Source organism: Diplotaxodon limnothrissa, linkage group LG12, assembly GCF_057381915.1.
Source record: "Diplotaxodon limnothrissa isolate DT_005_m linkage group LG12, D_limnothrissa_male_GT1.1, whole genome shotgun sequence".
Lineage (NCBI taxonomy): Eukaryota > Metazoa > Chordata > Actinopteri > Cichliformes > Cichlidae > Diplotaxodon > Diplotaxodon limnothrissa.
The window spans coordinates 29,630,089-29,651,140 of NC_140607.1; the positions used below are offsets into that span (position 1 = coordinate 29,630,089).

Here is a 21,052-nt window from a genome sequence, read left to right on the forward strand (position 1 = left end):
AGCATTTCACGCTCTCTTGCAACATCCACTGCTGGAAAAGACAAATCAAGATTTCTCCCAGTTTTCTAAATGAAAATTTCAACATATCAAGAACATCCTGGCAGTTCAGTGGCTAGCTTAGTAAATTATTCCTGCCTCCTTTACACTGTACGTCACGTGGCTTTATCAAGCAGGCAGATCACCACAAAGAGGTTATAATGGTCAGCTTTGTGTGCGGTGGGATTGTTTTCCAGCTGCACTGGTTCTCAAGTTGCGGCACCTGTTACACTCAGTTTGAAAAGATGAATAGTTAGGCACACAAAAACAGTTTCTGTGGGTGACTCCGCCCACACGATACTGAAAAATTAATGGAAAATAAACAATTGTGAAGCGGTAACTATAGTAACTTGTAATGCAACAAAAAAAAAAAATGTTGCTCCGAATTTGCTGATAACTAGCAGAATTGATCATAATCAATTATCAATAATAATGTAGTTTCCTCACTTTGGGATTTCTGTTTTTTGCTAGAATGCAAGTCTAATTTTAGAATATGAAAGGCTTTTCTGTGGTTCAGTGAGGCTGCGTTATCTTTTGAATCAACCCACTCTCAGATCCTAAAATAGAACTGGTTAAAGATGTTTTGTTTGTCTTCCAGTCCTGTCTACTCTGACTTAACATCCTAAAAAACAGATTAGGACTGTTTACACTGTGGTTCGAACTTTGCCTTTAATTTATGCTTGTGCCTAGCTTTTAGCTTTTATTAGATATCATTTTTTTGTCTTGCACAAAATCAAAATGGCCACTATTACTATTATGATGATGTCACTTTAAATTGGCCAATGAGTGTAAAGTTTTGAGCTTTAACGCTTGAAACTTTGTGTAGTGTGGAGGTTTCCTCATTCTTATAAGTTCAGTTGGCAATGTTTATATACTCTACAACCTCTGTCTGTGTTTGAAGCTACAAAGTATTTATTTTTTTTACTTTTACTTGTTTTTTTTTTATTCTTGTATCTTTCAATGTCTTCACTCATTCTTCAGGTGATAAGGCTGCAGCGGTGAGGCTTCAAATTCTTCTCAAGCCTTCCTGCAGTCTTCACATTTTTCTTACATGTCATCAATATCTCTCTTTAATATATATATATTGATATGTATTGTTTTTTTTAATTTAACTTTTTTTTCCCAATTTTTTTGTCCTTTACATTTTATACACATGTAAGAATACTTCTTGCTGTACAGTTTGCAAAATAATCTTTCTTGGGCAGTGTTATCTGGACTTGTACCAGGGGAAACATTGCTGTGCTGATGGTGATGCTGGCTTTTGCACTGCTGCTTCCTTCTGCGGGTTTGCCACAGAAATGCTTTGCAAATGGAAACCAGGTGGTAAGAGCCTTGGTTCTTCTGATAAAACTCTGAGAACGCCATCTCCAAAAAGCTTTCCTTTGAGTTGTTCTTCATTTGAGTCTAATAAAAGACTGACAAATGACTACAAGTTACGTGTACTGTGTGCATCCAAACCATCCCTATTAAACCCAAATAAATATGCATGTCTGTGGTCATCATCTGACCTACCGAGTGCAGTGTCAGATGTCAAGTTAATCAGTAGCTTCATTTTACACTCAACCAGAGCCAATGATCCATTTTAACACCTCGCCTGGATCCGCTTTACATGTTCTGTATACCAATGAACAGCGACGATGACACGTAAACATTAACTCACCTGCAGCTGCTGCTCTGTTAAGACATACTTAAAAACACATTAGCATGCGCTTACACACGCGATGACCCACAAACACACCCACTCTGTGGTGGCCATTTTGTTCTAAACATAAAACCCGTGGATAAAGATATTCGAAATTCAGGAACTGCTGCTCTAATCCCTGCACTGTGCTATTACTTATTATTGCATAAGTAATAGTAGGCTACTCATGCAGTGAGTAATACAGTGGGGGAAGCCCCACTAAGCTGCATCTTCGTGTGTTCTTTAACAAACAAGTCTCATGTCTATCACGTATGCGTTTGTTTTGCTTCTCAAGTCAGGTTTGTGTTTTAGTTTCTGTTATATTTGTATTATTCGCTGTCATTTATTCTCAAAGAGTCGCTTTCTAGATGGAAATACAGACTATTAAGGCTCCAGATTGAAAGTCCACATACATCATTTAAGGGCACTCAGCGGAGAGACATAATTAAGGTGAAATTGATAGTTTTCAGGAAGATGCTGGAGTTGCTTTTCTGCCATTAATACTAGTTGGTAAAGTTGCAAGAATTCATCTTCAAGGCAATAAATTTAAGAAGCCGATCTAAATAAACTGAGAACTGAATCAGCTACAAAAGGCACCATGTAGACAACAGTGTACATATACATTAAAAAACTTTAAGCTAATACTTCACATGGGAAATTATGCTTTTAACGGAAAAGTAGAGATTCAATATCGGCAGCTAGTAACATTGTAACAGTGTTGTGAAGATGCACAAAGACATCTAATTGTATTTTTGTGTTCAAGTTTTCATCCTGCGTGCCTTTAGCTTGACAGCAGTGTGTTTACTGTGGGTGGCTGTTATGAGGTGCTTCTCTCCTGGCTTGTGTCAGACTTTCCACACATCCATATCTCATATCCTCAATGTCATTACACATATCCAAACAATTCCATTGCATGTTTATCCTCAACAAAACGTGCCAGGAGCTCCAAGTCATTGTTACGGAATGAGATGGAGTAGTTCCCTGCATTCCTAGCAGGTTTGTGTTTGATTCCACTAGTGTATGACTGATGGGACAACCTGTATCTGCAGACACAACAACATAAACAACACACCCTTGTGTGCAGCTTCCCCACCCAAGCCTTAAGGTCTCCTCTTAGTTACAGTGTACAGAAATAGTAACACTGAGTATAATTTGATAAAACACACACATAATTCAGACAGAACCACAACCCGCCGAACAAAACGAAACAACAATAAAACAGAGAACGCTCATTGTCATAGGCAAATAAATAAAAACAGGTAACAAGTAATACACACTTAAAAAGATTATATTAAAAAAGTATCTTATATCTCAGAAAATAAGACACATTCAGAGGTGTATTTTCTAGAAGCCAGCCACAATTCCCATTTCATGACCCATTTGCCCATATATGTTTATGAAACCACTTACCGAAACAAACACTCATAGATACTCTTTTTATGACCCCTTATTGCTCTCACTGTAATGTAGCATTTTTTTATGTTATTTTTTATCTTTGTACCTTGACTAAAGTGTAGCTATGACTCGATTACAGAAAAAGGTGTGTATAGTTGCTGTCAATTAAGAACCCAGTAACTTTACTTTTGTGGTTTGCTTATGATTTTGTCTATCTAAGATTAGTCAACACTTTGGCCATTCAATAAATGACACATGATGGCCTAGAAAGTTGTTTTCAAGTTAATGTTGAAAAGCTTTATAATATCCTGGTATGTGTCTCTATCACTACAGAAGGTATAACTAAGGCCATATAAAGGCAGCCCTGCGGAAGTAATAAAAGTTACCAAACAGGTGATAAAAAGCCAAGAGCTTGGTGACCCAGTGTCGCCCACAATTATTATTCCCACCAGAACGTGAGGTGCAAAATGTATTGCCTGGGGCAGATGAATTAGTAGACACACATGAATAAGCCACACACACACAAGCACAATGCGTTTTTTACTCTCTCTCCTGTGCTCTCTCTTTGCTCTCTCTTTGCCTCATGCACACACACTCACAAGTGCACACACACACCCATCTTTTTCCTTCAAGTTGAGAAGCAGGCGTTGGTCTATAAAAGCTGCACCCAGTGGAGGTGAAGAAAGCAAAGCACACTCTTGATCAGCGGGGGACAAAGACACACTTCGACACCTACTTACACACACGTTAGTGCAGGACTATCATACACAAAACACTTACTTCCTGGGATATGAACCCTCTCATCCTCACCTGTTTCCTGTGCTTCGGTAAGTCTGAACTTGTACTTAAAAGTGTCTGTGTGTTTGTGTGTGCGGAGATAGTTTAAATGACTGAAATGAAAAGAGAAATGCAAGTGGCATGACAGAAAGGCATGGGTCAGGGGAGAAAACTTGTATCCACAGGCGAGGACTTGTCAGAGAGGAGAGAGGTATTTGAGTTTTTTTTTGTTTTTTTTTGTCAGAGACGCTTCTAGAGACCAAACTATTACCAGACATTGTGCAGGAGACACACCAGACACACAGAAAGGTCATCATATTTTGAATACTTCATTATCCTTTCACTGAATCCTATTCATCACTGGTGCAATACAGTCCTCAATGTGGACTGGTTGTACTGGTTTAAGATTGTTCCCAGCAGAGGAAGGTGAAATAATGAGTCAGAGGTAAAGCTATATGAGCACAATTTCTAAAGAAAGTAACTCACACAAAGTTCATGGTAAGAAAAAAAAAGGAAAGAATGAAAAAAAATGACTGCCAAGACTGATTTCTAAAATAGTTTATCAGCAGATCGGCAACTATTCACGTCTTTTTTCTATTTATAGCTCTGAAAGAGTGTTTTTCACAATCCAAGATGTTGATCTGGATCAAAAGAAGTAAACTTTGATTTAATTGTGTATTTCTATGTAGATTTAATGTCTTATTCATTTTTGTTGGCTTTTTTTTGTAGTCTGCAGTGCTCTAAGTGCTCAGGGATCTACAACCACACAGTCAGGTGACCAAGTTGGAGTGACTGTCGACCTGGCCTCAGGGGAAGGCCTCCAGAATTTGCACAGCGATGATGATGAGTTGGAAGAGGACGGGATTTCAGGAGGAGATGATGAAAATGTCAGCTTCCTTGGTACAAGGGAATCTTTTATCTGAGTATATAACTGTGTGATTTGTATATGTTTCTTTTAAGAAAGATGAGTATATAAAATTGTATGAAAGTGAAGTTCTCTTGACTTTAACAGCTTCAATTGATTAAAAAAAATGTTTTCAGCCTTTAAGTCTAGGGAGTTAAAATGGCACCCTAAACAACTGCGGATGCTTCCTTTCCTCCTACAGACTTGCATCCCACCAGAGATGAGAAGAAGAAAAGGAAGGTCAAAGGCAAGAGGAGGAACAAACACAAGGGCAAAAGCACAACTCCTTTCAACCCCGAGCACATGGTCTTCACTAGTGGACACACATCCACTCTCAGGACCAATGAGGATCCCTGCAACACCTCCCACCTGGGCTACTGCATTCATGGATACTGCAAGCACATAGACGGCCTGCATGAACCAGTTTGTATGTAAGTACAGTCCTGGCCCCATTGTATTTTTGCATGAGAAAATATGAGCTCTATGGTTGATACAAGCATGTGGCCTTCACTGAATCAGAACTAAATCATGTTTGGGATCATTTGCAATCATCAAAATGAATGATGTAGACACAAAACCCCCAAAACAATTATACTGTTAAAACCACTGCCTCACCTGAATGTGACTAATAGGCAGGTTCAGACAGATTCAAGTTATTGGAACAACTTGAAAAAATCATTCAAACACTCATCAATATCTGATATAAAAGCCTCTTCATTGCGTCATCACACTGATTTCTTAACTCTTTTTTTCTGCAGATGTATGAAGGGTTATGATGGAGAGCGCTGTGGGATCCAGACTCTGGGGACAGTGAAAAATGAGCCCACCGAGACCAACAATGCTGAGCTGGTGCAGACGGTCTTAGTGGTCATCGCCGTGGTTCTTTCAGTCATCAGTTGTACCGCCATACTGCTTATGACCTGTGCTCAGTGAGTTTGAAACTGTCACACAGCCAAACACACAAAAAGAAACACAACAAGACACACTATTTGGTGGTAAGGCTGTAGCAACCAAAGCATTCGTTTCTGGCTGAAGGATTTTAAAGTAAATGGATAAAATTCCAAACATGAAAAAATTAGTGGTAACATAATACATATATCAGAATATGCCAGTTGTTACATATGTTATATATAACAACATTTTAAAAGAAAAGAAAAGCCTCTAATTTGGCCTTAATTAATGATGCCAAAATTTAAAATTTAGCCCTCATTTAACTTTTGTCTTTTCCTAGATATAGATAGGTCTGGGTTAACCGAGTATTGTATTGTATTAGTATGAGTAACCCATCTTCAATTCACTGATGAACTCTTAATAGTAAACTTAAATCTTTCTTTTGTTCCCAGTTGTAAAAGCAGTCAAAATACAACTTTACAACTTGAAAGAAAATCCTCATAGTGGGATTTTTTTTTACAGCAATAAACCCGCCATTGTTCACTGAGGAGAATGAGGCGCAGAAAAAACAAAATGTAATGTCCCCACAAACTCATCACTATCAGACCCCAATATACCTGCTATCAGTGTGACCAGCTTCACCAAAGCTGGAACAACATTAAGACAAAGCCTGATTGTGGTGATTTTGTGAAAAAGTAATCTTCTTCTTTTTTACATTTAAAGTATTGTAGAGAATATTATCCAATAAACCATCCACACCCCATGAATCCCAACAGAACAAAGGTTACGCTTCCAAGATCCAGGCCAGAAACACTTCCTGGCATATGACCACACTGACACATCAAAAAGTACATTAACACACCCGAACACACCCAGACTTTAGAGTTATTGCTCACCACTTTGCCAAGATCAACTCAAATGACTTCTACAGCTCTAATGGTCATTCCTGTTCCTACAGCACCATCAACGGCGTCACCTCACTGTTGTTTTATCAGAAAGACTGTAAGGTCTTTTGTATTACTCGTACTTTTTTTGAATCTTGAATTCCTATGACAAGCAATTTATTACATAATCACAGTTTCTTATCAATATGTAATGAAATCAAAGGTATTATTTGAATTGTGGACAGAGTCAATCGTCCATGATGGTGCAAATAAAACAAGCAGACATGCAATTAAAGCTTTACAGCCACGGTTAGTTATAACTACTCAGTTGGAGAAAACGAGAGAAAGTAGGACTTATTTCTGTGAGTCTGAAACTTAAATAGTCATATGCTTTTTATGTGCACAGCCAATAGAAATGACAGTGAAAATGTCACCATAAAATGTATTTATCTCTATCAGACCATTACCATGTAGCTGGCACTGCAGTCCTGGTTTTCAAAATAGCTGATTCTTTCACTTATCTGAGCTGTTTGGGCTTTTGATACTAATGTTAATGTCTTGTGTAGTTACAGGTCACATAAAAACTTCCTGGCTTCCTACCTTGGAACCGTGTCAGAGCAGGAGAAGCTTCAGAAACACCCTGGTGACGTTGTCGTTTGAGGGCGTTAAGTTACAATGAGGTAGGTGCTCCTGAGGTTTTGACCTCCTTATGTGCAAACCAACACGTACTCACTGTACTTATTTTTTATACAACTCAGTGTTTATTGCACAATATAAAGCATCAAATTATCAGAAAAAGCAGTGCTACTTCCAAGTACTGCACTGTGTTCAGACCAGCAAGATCATGGAAACGTTTTATTTCAGACGGAGTTTGTAAATATATCGTTTAGTCATCACCTTACATGAGTGTTTTGAGTCACCCAACCCTGACCTCGAATAACCCATAAAAAATAAGAATAAAGATATAAAACAATACATACCATGAAAATGACAACTACGACCTTTACCAAGCTGGATAATGTGTCAGTGCTGTTGCAGTAATGCCATCAGTGCAGCAACATTGATATAATCTTCTCGTATTTCTGGCGCTGTATGGTTTCGTGATGTATTTTTCACCTATGGTCTTGCTTAACTCCTTAGAGGAGTGTGTCTAGCCACTGATCACATGAGTCTAAGCCAAACAGGAAGGAGTGGGCTCACTGAATGACAGGAGCGCACGTACGACTGTTGTTGTTGTTGAATACATGCATCATGCAGATCAAGAGAGATCCCTACTAGAGGCATTAGTTGGGATTAGTGAGGGGTGTCTCCACTTGTTCCATCAATGAAGTGAATAGCAGCGTAAAGAGAAACCACACGTTCATTTGTACACATTCATCTTTGTGTCCTGAACAATAAGAGTATTGACATACTGACTTTGCACGTGATGACCTATAAAGAGATAATTACTCATTAAATCTTACTGAGCAGCACATGCAAACATGCATGATGACTTTACATGTTTGGAAACAAAACACTTTAGTTTCAAGATATACACAGTGTGGACATGCCGTATTCTCTTCATAAGCTTTTTATTGTGGCAATTTAGGAATTGCTGAAATACGGGATTTCTGTTACACTGCCACAATGAAGCATGAATGAATGATGACAAAAATGAGTGACTAGAATGAGGGAAAGTAATTAAAAGGGACAGTAATCTGTCCAGATTATTTAACCCTGTTTATTTGCAGTTAAAAAATTTTTTTTATTACTCTTTATTTGTCTTTAAAACCCCAAATGACATAAAAATCTACAGAAATTAAAATAAAACATATCTGCACCGTTATATTACTCAGTCATAGCAAAATCACCACAAAGTGCAATATCAGAATTGTAGAGTTTTGCTTTACATAGCTAAAAAAGGATTGTATGTAAGTTTCAAAATGAAACTATTGCATAGATTTCTACTAAAACATTAATTTATGTATTTTTTGACCTTGCATTTTTGTCTTTCCACAGCAATGCTAAACAGTTCAAAGAACTTGGCTCTGACCACCCGAGAGACGAGTGAATAGATGGCTTCAATAGATGCTGTGTAAAAACACTGTCCAGAATTTATTAGAATGTAATTTATTTAGTATGATTATTTATTGTTAACAACTATATACGTATCTGTATGTTGGACTACTATTATAATATCTTTTATCTGTGAATGCTGAGGATGCAGCCTTTTGATGTTCTCTAGTTTTGGTTTTATTTATTGTACTGCTTTTGTTATAGGTCAGAAAACACTCTTCATTTCACTCTGGAAAAGGGATGGAATATGATCACCAATAAAATGTCTCAGTGTTATGTGAAAATGATATTTGTTCGCTCATTTCTGCCTTAGATTTATATTTACATTCCTACCTCTGCAAGCATCCAGAGTCTCAGCAGCTTGTTTACATGAACAAGGGAGTCTTGTGGACAAAGTAGATAAGAATAAGCATGAAAGTACTTTTCCAAAAACTGACATCATCAAGGTAATCAGACACACATGAGGGCAATACAAAAGTAGGAGAGACTGGAGAGTTGCCTTTGGTATGTGTTTGTGCTACAAGCTCAGATTTACCATTTCAGTGGTAAATCTTGTAAGACCAACATATTTTTAATATATAAAACGAAACATATCAAATATAACCTTATTTCACTACACCTACAAGCATATGAAGCATTTCCTTTGCAAAATTTACAACTGTGAGAGAACTTTTGAATGAATGTTGAACGTGCTCGTGCACTGTCTAACTGATAAAAAGAAACAGGGGTGCGTCTAGTCTGAGCTATTTTTAGAGTGCTTGGGTAATTTAAAAGTCTCTCACAACACAAATGTAGGGAAAAAAAAAAAAAAAAAAAAAACATAATTATATGGTTCAGGACAAAGAAGACTAAAGCACATTGCGTAAAGAAAGACCAACTGTTTCACAGGCAGATTTGGCTGCAGTCACAATGCATTCATGTCAAAAGGACAAATGTTACACAAACTTATCTGGATAAGCAGAAAGTCGCTGGAGTTCATGCTTTATACTCAGCTTTAAAAAAAAAGAGAGAGTGTTAGTAATGATGACATTTTCAATTCAATCTCATCACTATAGTGACACCAGGTTACAGTGGTTACATATCATTTTTTCAGAAGCAAGCGAGTCTGATCACTCGCTCACTCGCCATCTAAATTAGACAATGAAATCTCAGGCAAAGGTTCAATGTCGTGAGAGTTTTTATTTAAACCTGAACCAAACAAAAAAAGTTACAAATTATAGTAAGACGAAGTACAAAAGAGAAAAATATTAGACACATTAGTATGTGACAAGTTGCTGTGAGAGTGTGTTGAGTTTGAACGTATGAATCTTGCGTCACTTGATTTGTTAGACAAAAACTATTTGTGGCATTGCTTTTTGAGATCACAATATCTGCAGCCCCATTAGGTTTTCCCCTATCTTAAAACTACATACCTGTAAAGTTTTAGAACTAGATTTTGTAGTTTTTGTGGAACTTTGTTGACAAAATCTGCCCACAGACTGACAGAACTGATGTAATCACAGACCTAGCCCTGGGTGGCTGTCAGGGTTGAGACAGTGCAGGGTAAAGACTGTGCATTGAGTGGAAGATTTATGTTGTCACATTCAGCTCTGTTGGGTAATGTCTAAAAATGTTCTTGGCCATACAGCATGTATGAAAATGATTATACATTATACAACCTCAGTATGCAAAGCCCTTTTTGTGGGAGTTACCACTACAGTAGGTGTCTCCTGCAGGATGGCATTTTTCTGTGATGACATAAATACACACAAAGGCCGACAAAATGAAAAAGATAACAGGGCCATCATGGCAGGTAAATACTGCTCAAAAACATTAAAGGAATTCCAACTGGGCTCCACCTTGAGTGTCAGTGGCTACAGGGTGTTAGGTGACGGCTGTGTGCAAACAGGAATAGGACCCAAGATGCAGACTCCGGAGACAAACTTAAACCAAAACAGCTTTAATGCTGAACGCAAACATAACCTAACTGGGAAAAACTGAAAATAAACTAACACCGGTGGACTGGAAAAACACACAGCAAAATAAACGGTAGATCGCAACACAGACACAGAGAAACACAGGGCTTAAATACACAGAGGGAGCAATCAGGGAATGAGTAACAGGAGGGAAACACAGCTGGGACAAATCAGAACTGACGAGACCAAAGAAGCGTAACCTGAACACACTGAGATAAGACAGAGACCTTCAAAGTAAAACAGGAAACACATAACACAGACTCACATGCAGGCACTACAGAGGGAACAGAGACGTGGGACCAGGGCAGACACAAACACTGACTGGATGTGGGGATACAGCAGACAGGGAAGACAGCAACTATGGAACACAGACAGAAAACCAGAACACTAAAACTCTAACCAACCCCACCCAGAGAACCTAAACTAAGAATGATCCTAAAACCCATAAAGCAAAGCTAGAATATAATGAAATAACAAAATCAAAGAACCAAAAACACAAAACACTGGGTCAACGACCCAGGGACCCTAACACAGGGCCCTGTAGAAGACATTAGCCACCTTCATGAAGTCTGTTTTCTGGTTATTTGGTCAGAGAAATTCTTAACAGTGGCCATTGGCATGTATTAATATGCCATCCTGGAGGAGCTGGACTACCTGTGCAACATCTGTAGGGTCCAGGTATTGCCTCATTCTACCAGTAGTGACACTGATCGTAGCCAAAAACAGTGAGAAAAGAGGAAGAGGGAAAAATGTCAGTGGCCTCCACCTGTAAAACTACTCCTGTCTTGGCATTGTCTCATTGTTGCCCCTCTAGTTCACCTGTTGTTAACTGATCACATCAATATCCCAGAAGTTTGAATGACTTAATACTATACTTTGATCAAAAAGCGCTATTTTTTTAAGCTGCATATAACTTATTTATGCACCAGATAATAAACCTTGATGAAGGGAGTCATAAAAATATCACAACTTAAACTGAATGAGGAACTGGTGTGTACAGAGGCCAGTGTCCTATTGGCTGACCTACTCTGGTAATCCTTTGCTCCATACTTGTTGGTCAGACCACATCCATCTTTGGAACTTTGCCATTTGAGCTCAATTTTCCATCTGCAAAATTCTTACTGCGCTTGTGTGAAATTAATGATCAGTAAGCAAATATCATATAGACCAGTGGTTCCCAAACTTTGTTTTACAAGAAAAATCTTTGCGCCCCCACCACCACCACCTAACACCCCCCACACAAACACAAACACATCCTCCAACCACAGACACCCATATTTTGTTTTAAAACTCCATTGCGGTTAATTTCACACCTCAAACATTCAGTAAACACAAATAAAAGTAAACTGCAATAAATTACAGGTAGTAATAAAATACACGACTAACTCTTTTACACTATGTCCACACCTACACAGGTATTTTTGAAGATATGCTTCACCATATTTTCTAGTCTTTGGCTTGGAAGGAAGTTGGTTTGGAAACATATTTGGCGATGCTTCATCTCCTGCTTTGCGTTTGTGTGGGAGCCCCGTCAAAACCTGTCCATTAGAATCAGAATCAGAATCATTCTGCTAGCAGTGTCCAAGCGTTCTTTTTTTTTTTCTTTTTTCTCATACCGCGCCCCCACTGCAATGGCTCTGCGCCCCCCTTGGGGGTGGGCCCCACACTTTGGGAACCTCTGATATAGACTATAATATAGACAGTGAGTTTAGTATGTCTGACGTTTGCATTCTAATGTGTTGTTTTCTCATTATAATTCGTTTTACAGATGGAAACTGTCAAGGAATCAGAGGAAGGAAAAAACAGAAAGTCCATGTGGCGGGGTGTCAGTTGCAAACACACAAGAACATGCGATTATAACAAAGTTAGTTTACATTTTGTGTTAGAACATTTTTTCTTTGTCAAAATTTGTAGCTTTTTTATGCCATATTATAGACGGACTTTAAATAACTTTTTACTGTTACTTAATTCTGGTACTTGTCAGCAGCTTCAGTGTTACATTGTGTTACACTTATATACAGGTGGCAAAAGTACAGGTATTCTGTACCTAAGTAGAACTACAGATTTGTGTTAAAATACTCTGGTAAAAGATAAAATACTGATTCAACTTATTTACTCATGTAAGAGTGAAAAAGTAAAGCCTCTGAAAATGTACTTAAAGCAAGAAAGTGAAACGTAGCTTTTTTGAGGATGTTTCTATCAGCTATTTTTGGCAAAGTGAACTGAAAAACATGCTATATTAAAATAATAACATCATATAAATAATTTTGAAGTTATGTTTGAGTAATTTTTAATTCTAGTTTATTTACCCTGTTATGTAGAACATGAGTTGATACAAATACAGAGAATCAAGAACACCAAAGCCACTGTGCACCACTACATTACTGGTAAATTTACCAAAATATGGAAAAATAACCTGTTTATACTGCACTAAATTTCATGCAACCTTTATATAACGCAAAGTTAGTACGCTTCAGTTTGTTTTGCAATATGTTTCACGATCTGAAAAATCAAACCTTCACATCACGTACAGATCCAATGTCTGATTTAAGAAAAAAATCAAACAAAGCAACAGAACATCCTTTACATCTTTGTAGGAGGGCACAGGTTTTAAAACGGACTTTAGTCATCTTATCTTTGGGCCATTGCGTCAAAGCATATTTGTTTGCACTTTAACTCAGAGATAAAGATGCTGAATCACCTCCTGAGATATACGAGCTTCCAGTTTCAGTTATAAAACAAGGCTTCACTCTATGCCTGCAGTGTTGCGTCACAAGTGAGAAAAGGCAAGGCAAGGCTCCTCCAACTTGGACATGTACCCAACTCTAGGTAAACATTTACTCTGATTTTATGTGTGTGGATGTGTGTGTATGAGACAGAGAGAGACAGTGATAGGGAGGGCTATTTAAACATGACAAAGACTTGCGTAAACACTGACAAGATAAGTTTGTATGGGTGTGGCAAACTTTGATAGTTTCACCCGCATCGAGGTGGGCCTGTGAGCTTTTGTGGGTGCCCATGGAAACAGAGTAAACACAAAAGCAGGTGTCTGGTCAGTTTAATTCACTAAGAGCTCAAATAAAAGACATGATGGAATTTGATAGGTGTGGTATGTTTTCCCCTTCACCTGTAAAGAAACAGGACTGATGCCAAGGTAAGTAGATTTTATCTCTTGTTTTTAATTTCTTACACAGACTTGCGTTTCAGGTAACGTTTTAGTCAACTGAAAAAAACAAAAAACCAAACGGATCAAATGAAATAATAATGACTGTGTTTTAACACAATACAGAGATTATATTTTGAACCTTAGTTTTGTGAATGTGTCCACATTCTTTAGCACACCCAGCACAAATAAAAATTGTTGAATGTGTACTGATAAGATATTGTAAACTAACTTAAGCCTAATAAACTAGATAACATGAAATAAAGTAAATAAAAATAATAATTGAAAAATGTGGCCATAGTACTAATCCTTTCCTCTTGGAAAGATTATGCTTAAAATTTGCAGGTAGTTTTAAAATCTATCTATAAGTAATTCCCTGCAAATTTTATGATGCTGCCAAGGGTGTAGATTTGGTTTTGGCATTGGTGGGGACGGATGATTCAACCGCCGAACCCTGCCCTGTTTCTTTTTATTTTTTCCTTTTTGTCTTTGCTTCTTGATAAAAAAAGGAGAAATTTACTTGCCTACATATGCTATTCTACATGCTTTTAAACCATTTAAAATTACAATTCATAGTTTTAAATGTGAATTATATAATGTTAAATTACTATTAAACAAATGACTGACTAAAGTATTTTAGGCTTTAGTTTACTTCAGCCATATTCCATATAAATCAGGTTTCATACAAAAATAAAAATAGCTTCAAATACAGTTATGACAATAAAAGAATATGACTTTAAGGACTTAACAACATTTAGTAATAATTACATAATGTTTTTAATACTTTCTTATATCCAGGTTCTTCCTTTTTGCTGCCATCCTCCTCTCCTCCTTGCAGGTCCTTGCAGCGCAGGCTTGCCGCTGCTAAAAGTAAACAGAGCTCCCTGAAAGGCACAGCCAATCACATTGGCCATATTTGTCACATGACGTAGGACTCCAGTAGAGAACGTAATTTAACTCTTTCTGCACCGCTGGGTGAATGAGTTGACAGATCATTTTTCTTTCTGCCAAATCAAGCAAAGAGAACCACCCACTGAAAGTAGCTTTTATCTCTACTCGTGATCCCAGAATACACTCCACTTAGGAGCAAAATACAAGCCACCACAAAGGCGTGCAAAAGTGTCCTTGCGGGTATGAGACAAGGTTTGAACTAAGTTGGCTAAGTGCACACATCAAATGTTTTCTTCTGTGTACATCACTGTGTTGGCAATGTTACTGTTGACAAACATGTCCAGGCCTAGCCTTGGATGACAAAGGAAATTAGAAGTGACACAACTTTCAGACCTGGCAACCAAACCTTTTATAGCACAACTAGAGCCACCCCAAAAATAGCCATCAGAAAGGTATAGTGATCTTTAAAAAGAAGATCAAGGGGCTTTACTTGCCTTGGCAAATATTCAGTTTTATTTCTATAGCACTAAATCACAACAGTAGTTGCCTCAAGGTGCTTTACCTGTTGATGTAAAGACCCTACAGTAATAAAAAGAAAACTTCAACAATCAAAAAAACCTCTTTGAGAAGGCACTTGGCAACAGTGAGAAGGAAAAACTCCCTTTTAACAGGAAGAAGCCTCTGGCAGAACCAGGCTCAGAAAGGCCATCTGCTACGTCTGGTTGTGAGTGAGGGGAGGAAGATGGGATAAGTCTGGCAGGGCAGGCAAAACATCACAAGACCAACAAGTGTTCAGCTGGTGGTGTGCTCACCTATTTGGTAAAGGTGAGAGAGTTAAAGGGCTTCACAGAAAGGAGCTAGCATCCTTGTGATAACTACAGCCACACCTTCACAGTGCTAGAGCATAATGTAAGGTGTGCGGTTAGAGCTGTCACCCTCCTGCATGGAGTGAGAGGATGGGTACTGAAAGAATGTGAAAATCAGCTTACTGAGGCCTTCAAAAAGACATGAAAATCAGAAACTCCTTGGCTGTGCACTGCTGTTTTTGGAGGAACTTTTCAGTTTTTCCTGTCCCAGCAGAGCTGCCAATATCATGAAAGAACGTGCAAACCCAGACACGACCTGTCAAAGCTGCTGCTCTCTGGAAGACAATTCATGCTCATGAACAGATTCAAGAACAGATTCTAACCCCAGCCCATTTTCACTCCTGAGGCATAATATACTGATGATTTGTCACATCCCGCTGCGTCCCTGAGGAACAACAAAGTGTGACCTTCTGCATTCTTATGCTACATGCCAGGTTATGGATAAACCCAGTAGAATGACACTCCCAGAGTAATAGACATTCCAGCCATGTATTCCAGCCCTAACCCTAACCTTTTCCCTAACGTTAACCACGACTTTAATGATGTTAGATAGTGTTTTCCAAAGCGATTTAAGTAAAATGAACGTACATGTGTCGATTCATTCCAAATGGTTGTCATGTGTCCTTATTTTTCTGATCTCCTAATATAGGGACGTGTTGGGTGCCCAGAAGCGTAATATACCACCGATTTGTCACCTAGAATAAAATGTTTCGCTTTGGGAATGAGAACGTGTTGCTCACCCAGAGCCTTGCGAAAACTGAACAATTCCAAAAGTTTAGTTTGATGGGGTGAGGATGGTCTAAAACTTTTGACCGGTAGTGTAAATGTTCCATATTGTATATGTACAATATATCCAAATGCAGTAACTCAGCTGCTTCATTATACTGTATAGTATTATATTTCATTTTACTTGAATAAAATGCTTAGAAAAGTGTTCCACAGCTCTGAGGTCCCCCTCATTTTATTTGTGATGTTTTTCATACGGTGTTTGTACTACTACATTGAAAAATTCTTGTGGACTGGCATATTTGTTTAAATAGTTATGCAATTGGTTTATGTTTGTATTGAGGCCAGTGTGTATTTGTGATACGTGTTAACAGCCACTGCACTTTTTTTCTTGGTCTTCATGCAAAAACTATTCTGCAGTTTGAAGTGTGTTGTAAGGTGGTTGAAAGATTTATGCCTAATTTATGTTTCCATTTGTAGAGGGATTTGCCTATGGACAGCATACAGAGAGGGGTATTCAACTAATGCAAACATGCCCCTGTGCAGTCCTACAAAATCCGAACATTGCGTTGCTTGTTGTGAATGATCCTGTGCATTGATTGAATGCGGTCTGGATGACTAGTGGCATGCATTAGGGAAGGGCTGGATAGCTGAGCTTACCAGGAATGGGAGAAGAGGGAATCAAACACCATAGATCAAAAAATACATAATGAAAAGTACAAACAGTGACTACCAAGGAAACGTTTTGTTGTTTTTAACACTTGGTTTCACTTCAGCTGTTATAACTTTTCTCTTCTATTCAGCTAGCTGATTGACCAAAAGTAGTCTACAGACCAGTTGTACCACATATTTTTGGCACAGCCCCATCGGAAAACAGACACTCTCTGCAGGTAGAAGTCCATAGCTACCCACCAACTGCCAATATACTGCCAGTGTGCGATTCATATTTTGAACATTAGTTGTGTTGTTTTGCAGTGCATACACAACTCTACATCACTATTTTCATATGAATTCTTCTTAGTCACTTGCACTAAAGCCAGAGTGTATCCAAACAATGCTGATCATCTGTTGCTTTTGTTTGCTTGGCTTTTTGTTGTACATCTGTTTTTTTTTTACAGACTGTTTTCCTTTTCAGGAAACTGCAGCATACAGGAAACAACTGTGACTGGTGGCTGCAGGCACATGGTAAGGTGCTGATTGAAGGAGCACTTGATTTGCTTTTACTTTGCCCTTTAAGTAGTAGTATTGATCAAATCTTGCTAATTGTGGAAAATCCCAAATACTGACTAAATTTGATTTATTGTGCACTGCAGAAAAAGGTATTAATGTTGCCACAATAGTCAGTGTTGATCAAAAATAGCATTAATCAGTTTAACCACTTGTTCATATGTTTTTAAATGATTAGTTTTCTAGTTTCGTTTGCTAGGCTGAAGGCACACACTGCTCAAACCATATGGCAGAGAACACCATCTAGTGGTGTAGTATGGAAACTGAGAGCCAGTGTCACAGTGAGTGCAAGTTACCTGCATGTTTCATGTTATGAATCACTGTGATTAAACAGGCCACAAAAATTCAGAGCCCACGTGGTGTGACTGTCTCTGATCAAATTCCACCGCCCTCACTCTCTCCTGCGCTCGCTCTCTCAGTTCAGTTCAGTTCAGCTCAGTTCATTTTTATTTCAAACATGTGCCTTCACAATCATTACAAAATATCATTCCATTATTTGTTTGAAAAGGAGTAGGCAGAAGTATTTACTTATTTGTCCCTACCCCCTCTCGACTACGCAACTGGGTTAACTGGGAACCCACCTGCATATTGATTGCAGTGTGGCGTCAGTCCGTATAAAGTTAAGCCGGTGTTCTGAGAAACCATCCTACCTACTCTGACAAATCGTCCTACCCGTATTATAATTTGACGGTGACTTGTGACTAAACCTACCCCTACCCCTAACCCTAACCATAACCTTAAGAAGTATTCCGGATGGGTGAGCGAAAAAGAAGTTAATTCGGCATTGGTGTTGTGCGCATGCGCCGCGTCTGCGCAGAAACATTGGGTAGGATGTTTTTTGAGGTAGGATGGATTCCCAGAACACCGGCTTGTGATCGAGGTCTGGACAGTTGCCACCAGGACGAGTCATAGTTTGACTTGTGGGGTGTAAGCCTTCCAGTTTGGTGTGTGTGTGTGCGTGCGTGCATTTGTGATTTCTTTTATTAAAGCTAATACAGATTGAAGTTTTAGTTTTTATGATATGTAGCAAGCCTAACGCTCAGTGTCATTTTATTCTTTTAACGTGTAGTTCTGTGTTTTATTTCAGTGAACGGAAGACGTGCCAGTGGCCCTGGGACCTCAGGTGGTGGGTCGTTTTCACACTTTCCTTTGTACACCACCGGGTGGACTCTAGTGATTTTCTTTTTGTGTGATTTTCTTTTGGGTCCACGGCTGCTGGTAAGTCCAAGTTCCATGATTGTTTTATTTTAACTTTAGGACACTGTCAACAATGACGCTACATTTTGTTTTCTAATATTTTATTTATTTTAACTAAATAAAACTGTATTAATATTGGAGCCAACCTGCCTCGGTGTGCATCCTTGAATCTGCGGCCTCTTTTATCTATTTTTCTTACATATATATTTCCTGGGGGTGAAATTCCATTAGGTGGTGTTGTCGTGTTTATTAGTTGTTTTTTTTTTTATCCAACCCTGCCGACCACTTGGTCACATTAGTTTCACCCTTGTTCCACCTTGCCTTGTCTTTTTTGTTTTTGAACGTCAGCCTGTGTCTGCTGTATATCCCGTGTCTGCTTTTGGGCCCACTGAATAAACACCCCAGCGTTCCCCACCGCGACAGGCTGTGCACATTTATCATTCACGCTGTTTTCATATATTAAATTATTATTCACGGTTTTTACACCTGATTAATAAATGTGGTCAGCCTATACATATGTGGCCAACAAATGCATCTAAAGGAACCTTTTTATTGACCATTGGGCTTTGATCAGTGGTTGTTGATCAAGGGTCATGAGAATTTGCATAATTATGATGAAGGAACTGACCTCTGTTATGGAATAAATATATATTCTTGGTGCTTATTTTCTGATTATATTGTTTTATGTAGTTTAATAATAAAGGCCTCTATAAAGCAAGGCCAGCTGTGAGAGAGAACTAGGTCAGAGGGTGATAGGTCGTCTTAGCAACAGAAGCTTACGTTAGTGGAAGTTTAAAAAACAGGAAGTTTAGTGCAGAGCTGCAGAGGCATATTAATAAAATACAGGAAACCAGACAGAAAGAGCGAAACTAGTAACACAGAAGGAGTTGTTTTTATCAAAACTATGTGTGACGTGGAAAGGACCAAATTAACACCTATATGATACACATTTTGATTTCTAATGCTAGAGATTTTGCAACTGGCTTTTTGGGCTGTGCAGGTCTCTCTCTTCCGGAAGATGATTAAATAAAATTATAAATATTTTGACTGACTGAGTCGTGTTCTCTCTATTCAGTAAAAGAATGACAAGAACCAAATTTAATAGTTGGTGCTGAAAACCCGGGATTCTTTTACGGCTGAGAAGACAAATTCAGCTTAAGGTGAAATCGTAAAATGAAGCGAACGGAGAGCCGGCTTGATAATACAAAGGTAAGCACAGCCTGTTAAATCAAAATGTGCAGATTGGATGAATTCTAAATTATCGGTTCGCTGAGTTGATGATCTTCACTGTTAAATTGGCTCAGTGGTGTTGAAACATTATAACAAGAGATTTTTGCTAAGAACTGCAGGTTGATGTTTAAGTCTGCTGCAAAGTTATTTTAAGTGTCTGTGAAAAGTCGTTTTCACGTGTTGCCGTGGAAGTATAATAAATTTTACAATAGGTCAGCAGACGTTGGACGCCACAGTTACGGTCTTAAAGTTACCAATTTGATCCTAGTAAGAGAGCGCGAAGGTCAACTTTGGCAAGCCACCCATTCCTGGACGCGGGAGTGGACCCGGTTAGACTGGTTGCCCGGTAGGTATCCCGCGGGATTCGGCCCCCGTTAATTACAAGTGGTCTATTGTTTGGCATGCAAAATTGCATGCTTTTTCTTTTCTTTTCTTTTCTTTTAATTTAACACTTGTGGTCAAATGTATCATAATGAGTAAAAACTACGTGTGTTATTCAGGTAAAAAGAGGACCAGTTGAATCAAAATGAAACAGGATTTCTGGAGGTAAGAAATGATAATTGAAAGAGTGTTGGGGCATCTACTGAGATTATGAACATAGTGCTGGCATGTCCTCTGAAAATGTGCACACTGAGTAAGTCATAGTCTAAGTCTCTATATAGAGACTTAGCATTTGTCTGTTGTGGTCTGCTCTGAGTGAGAGCTTAATCACATTTTTTTCTTTCTATGTTTTGCAAGTTAATATTCTCTGTGTTGACATTACATTAATTGTCTTATTTGTCTTTTCTTAGTCATTATAGTTATTTAATTTGAACACTAAAACCAAAGGACTGAAATATCAAGCTTTGATGGTAGAAGGTGTCAGAGTAAAAACAAAATGACACTTGGAAAGAGTTACAAACAATGAAAGATTTATTATATAGTAGAATGTTTATAAAAAATATCCTATGAGGGGTTTTAAGCAGGGATAGATGGAATGAAAAATCAACAAAAAAGAGCATGCTCAAAAAAATTCATCAAGCTAACAGAAACTGAAATATCAGAAAATAATGTGAATATGAAATGATAAAATGGCTAATGTTCATGTAAGCAGTCTACATTAAAGGCATGGACATTTATTATCAAAGAAAAGATTTGCTTCTTGCTCAGCTTGTATGGATTGACACCTGTGGGT

At 38.3% G+C, this 21,052-nt stretch overlaps 1 protein-coding gene across 1 annotated transcript; it reads left to right on the plus strand.

Annotated features, from left to right (window-relative positions):
• The first annotated feature begins 3,902 nt into the window (after positions 1-3,902).
• areg (amphiregulin) lies at positions 3,903-7,228 on the plus strand. Its single transcript, XM_085368609.1, has 5 exons — positions 3,903-3,939; positions 4,619-4,789; positions 4,996-5,224; positions 5,552-5,722; positions 7,135-7,228. Exons 1-5 carry the CDS (start codon positions 3,903-3,905, stop codon positions 7,226-7,228), a joined length of 702 nt encoding a protein of 233 aa, XP_085224735.1.
• Positions 7,229-21,052: the final 13,824 nt, after the last annotated feature.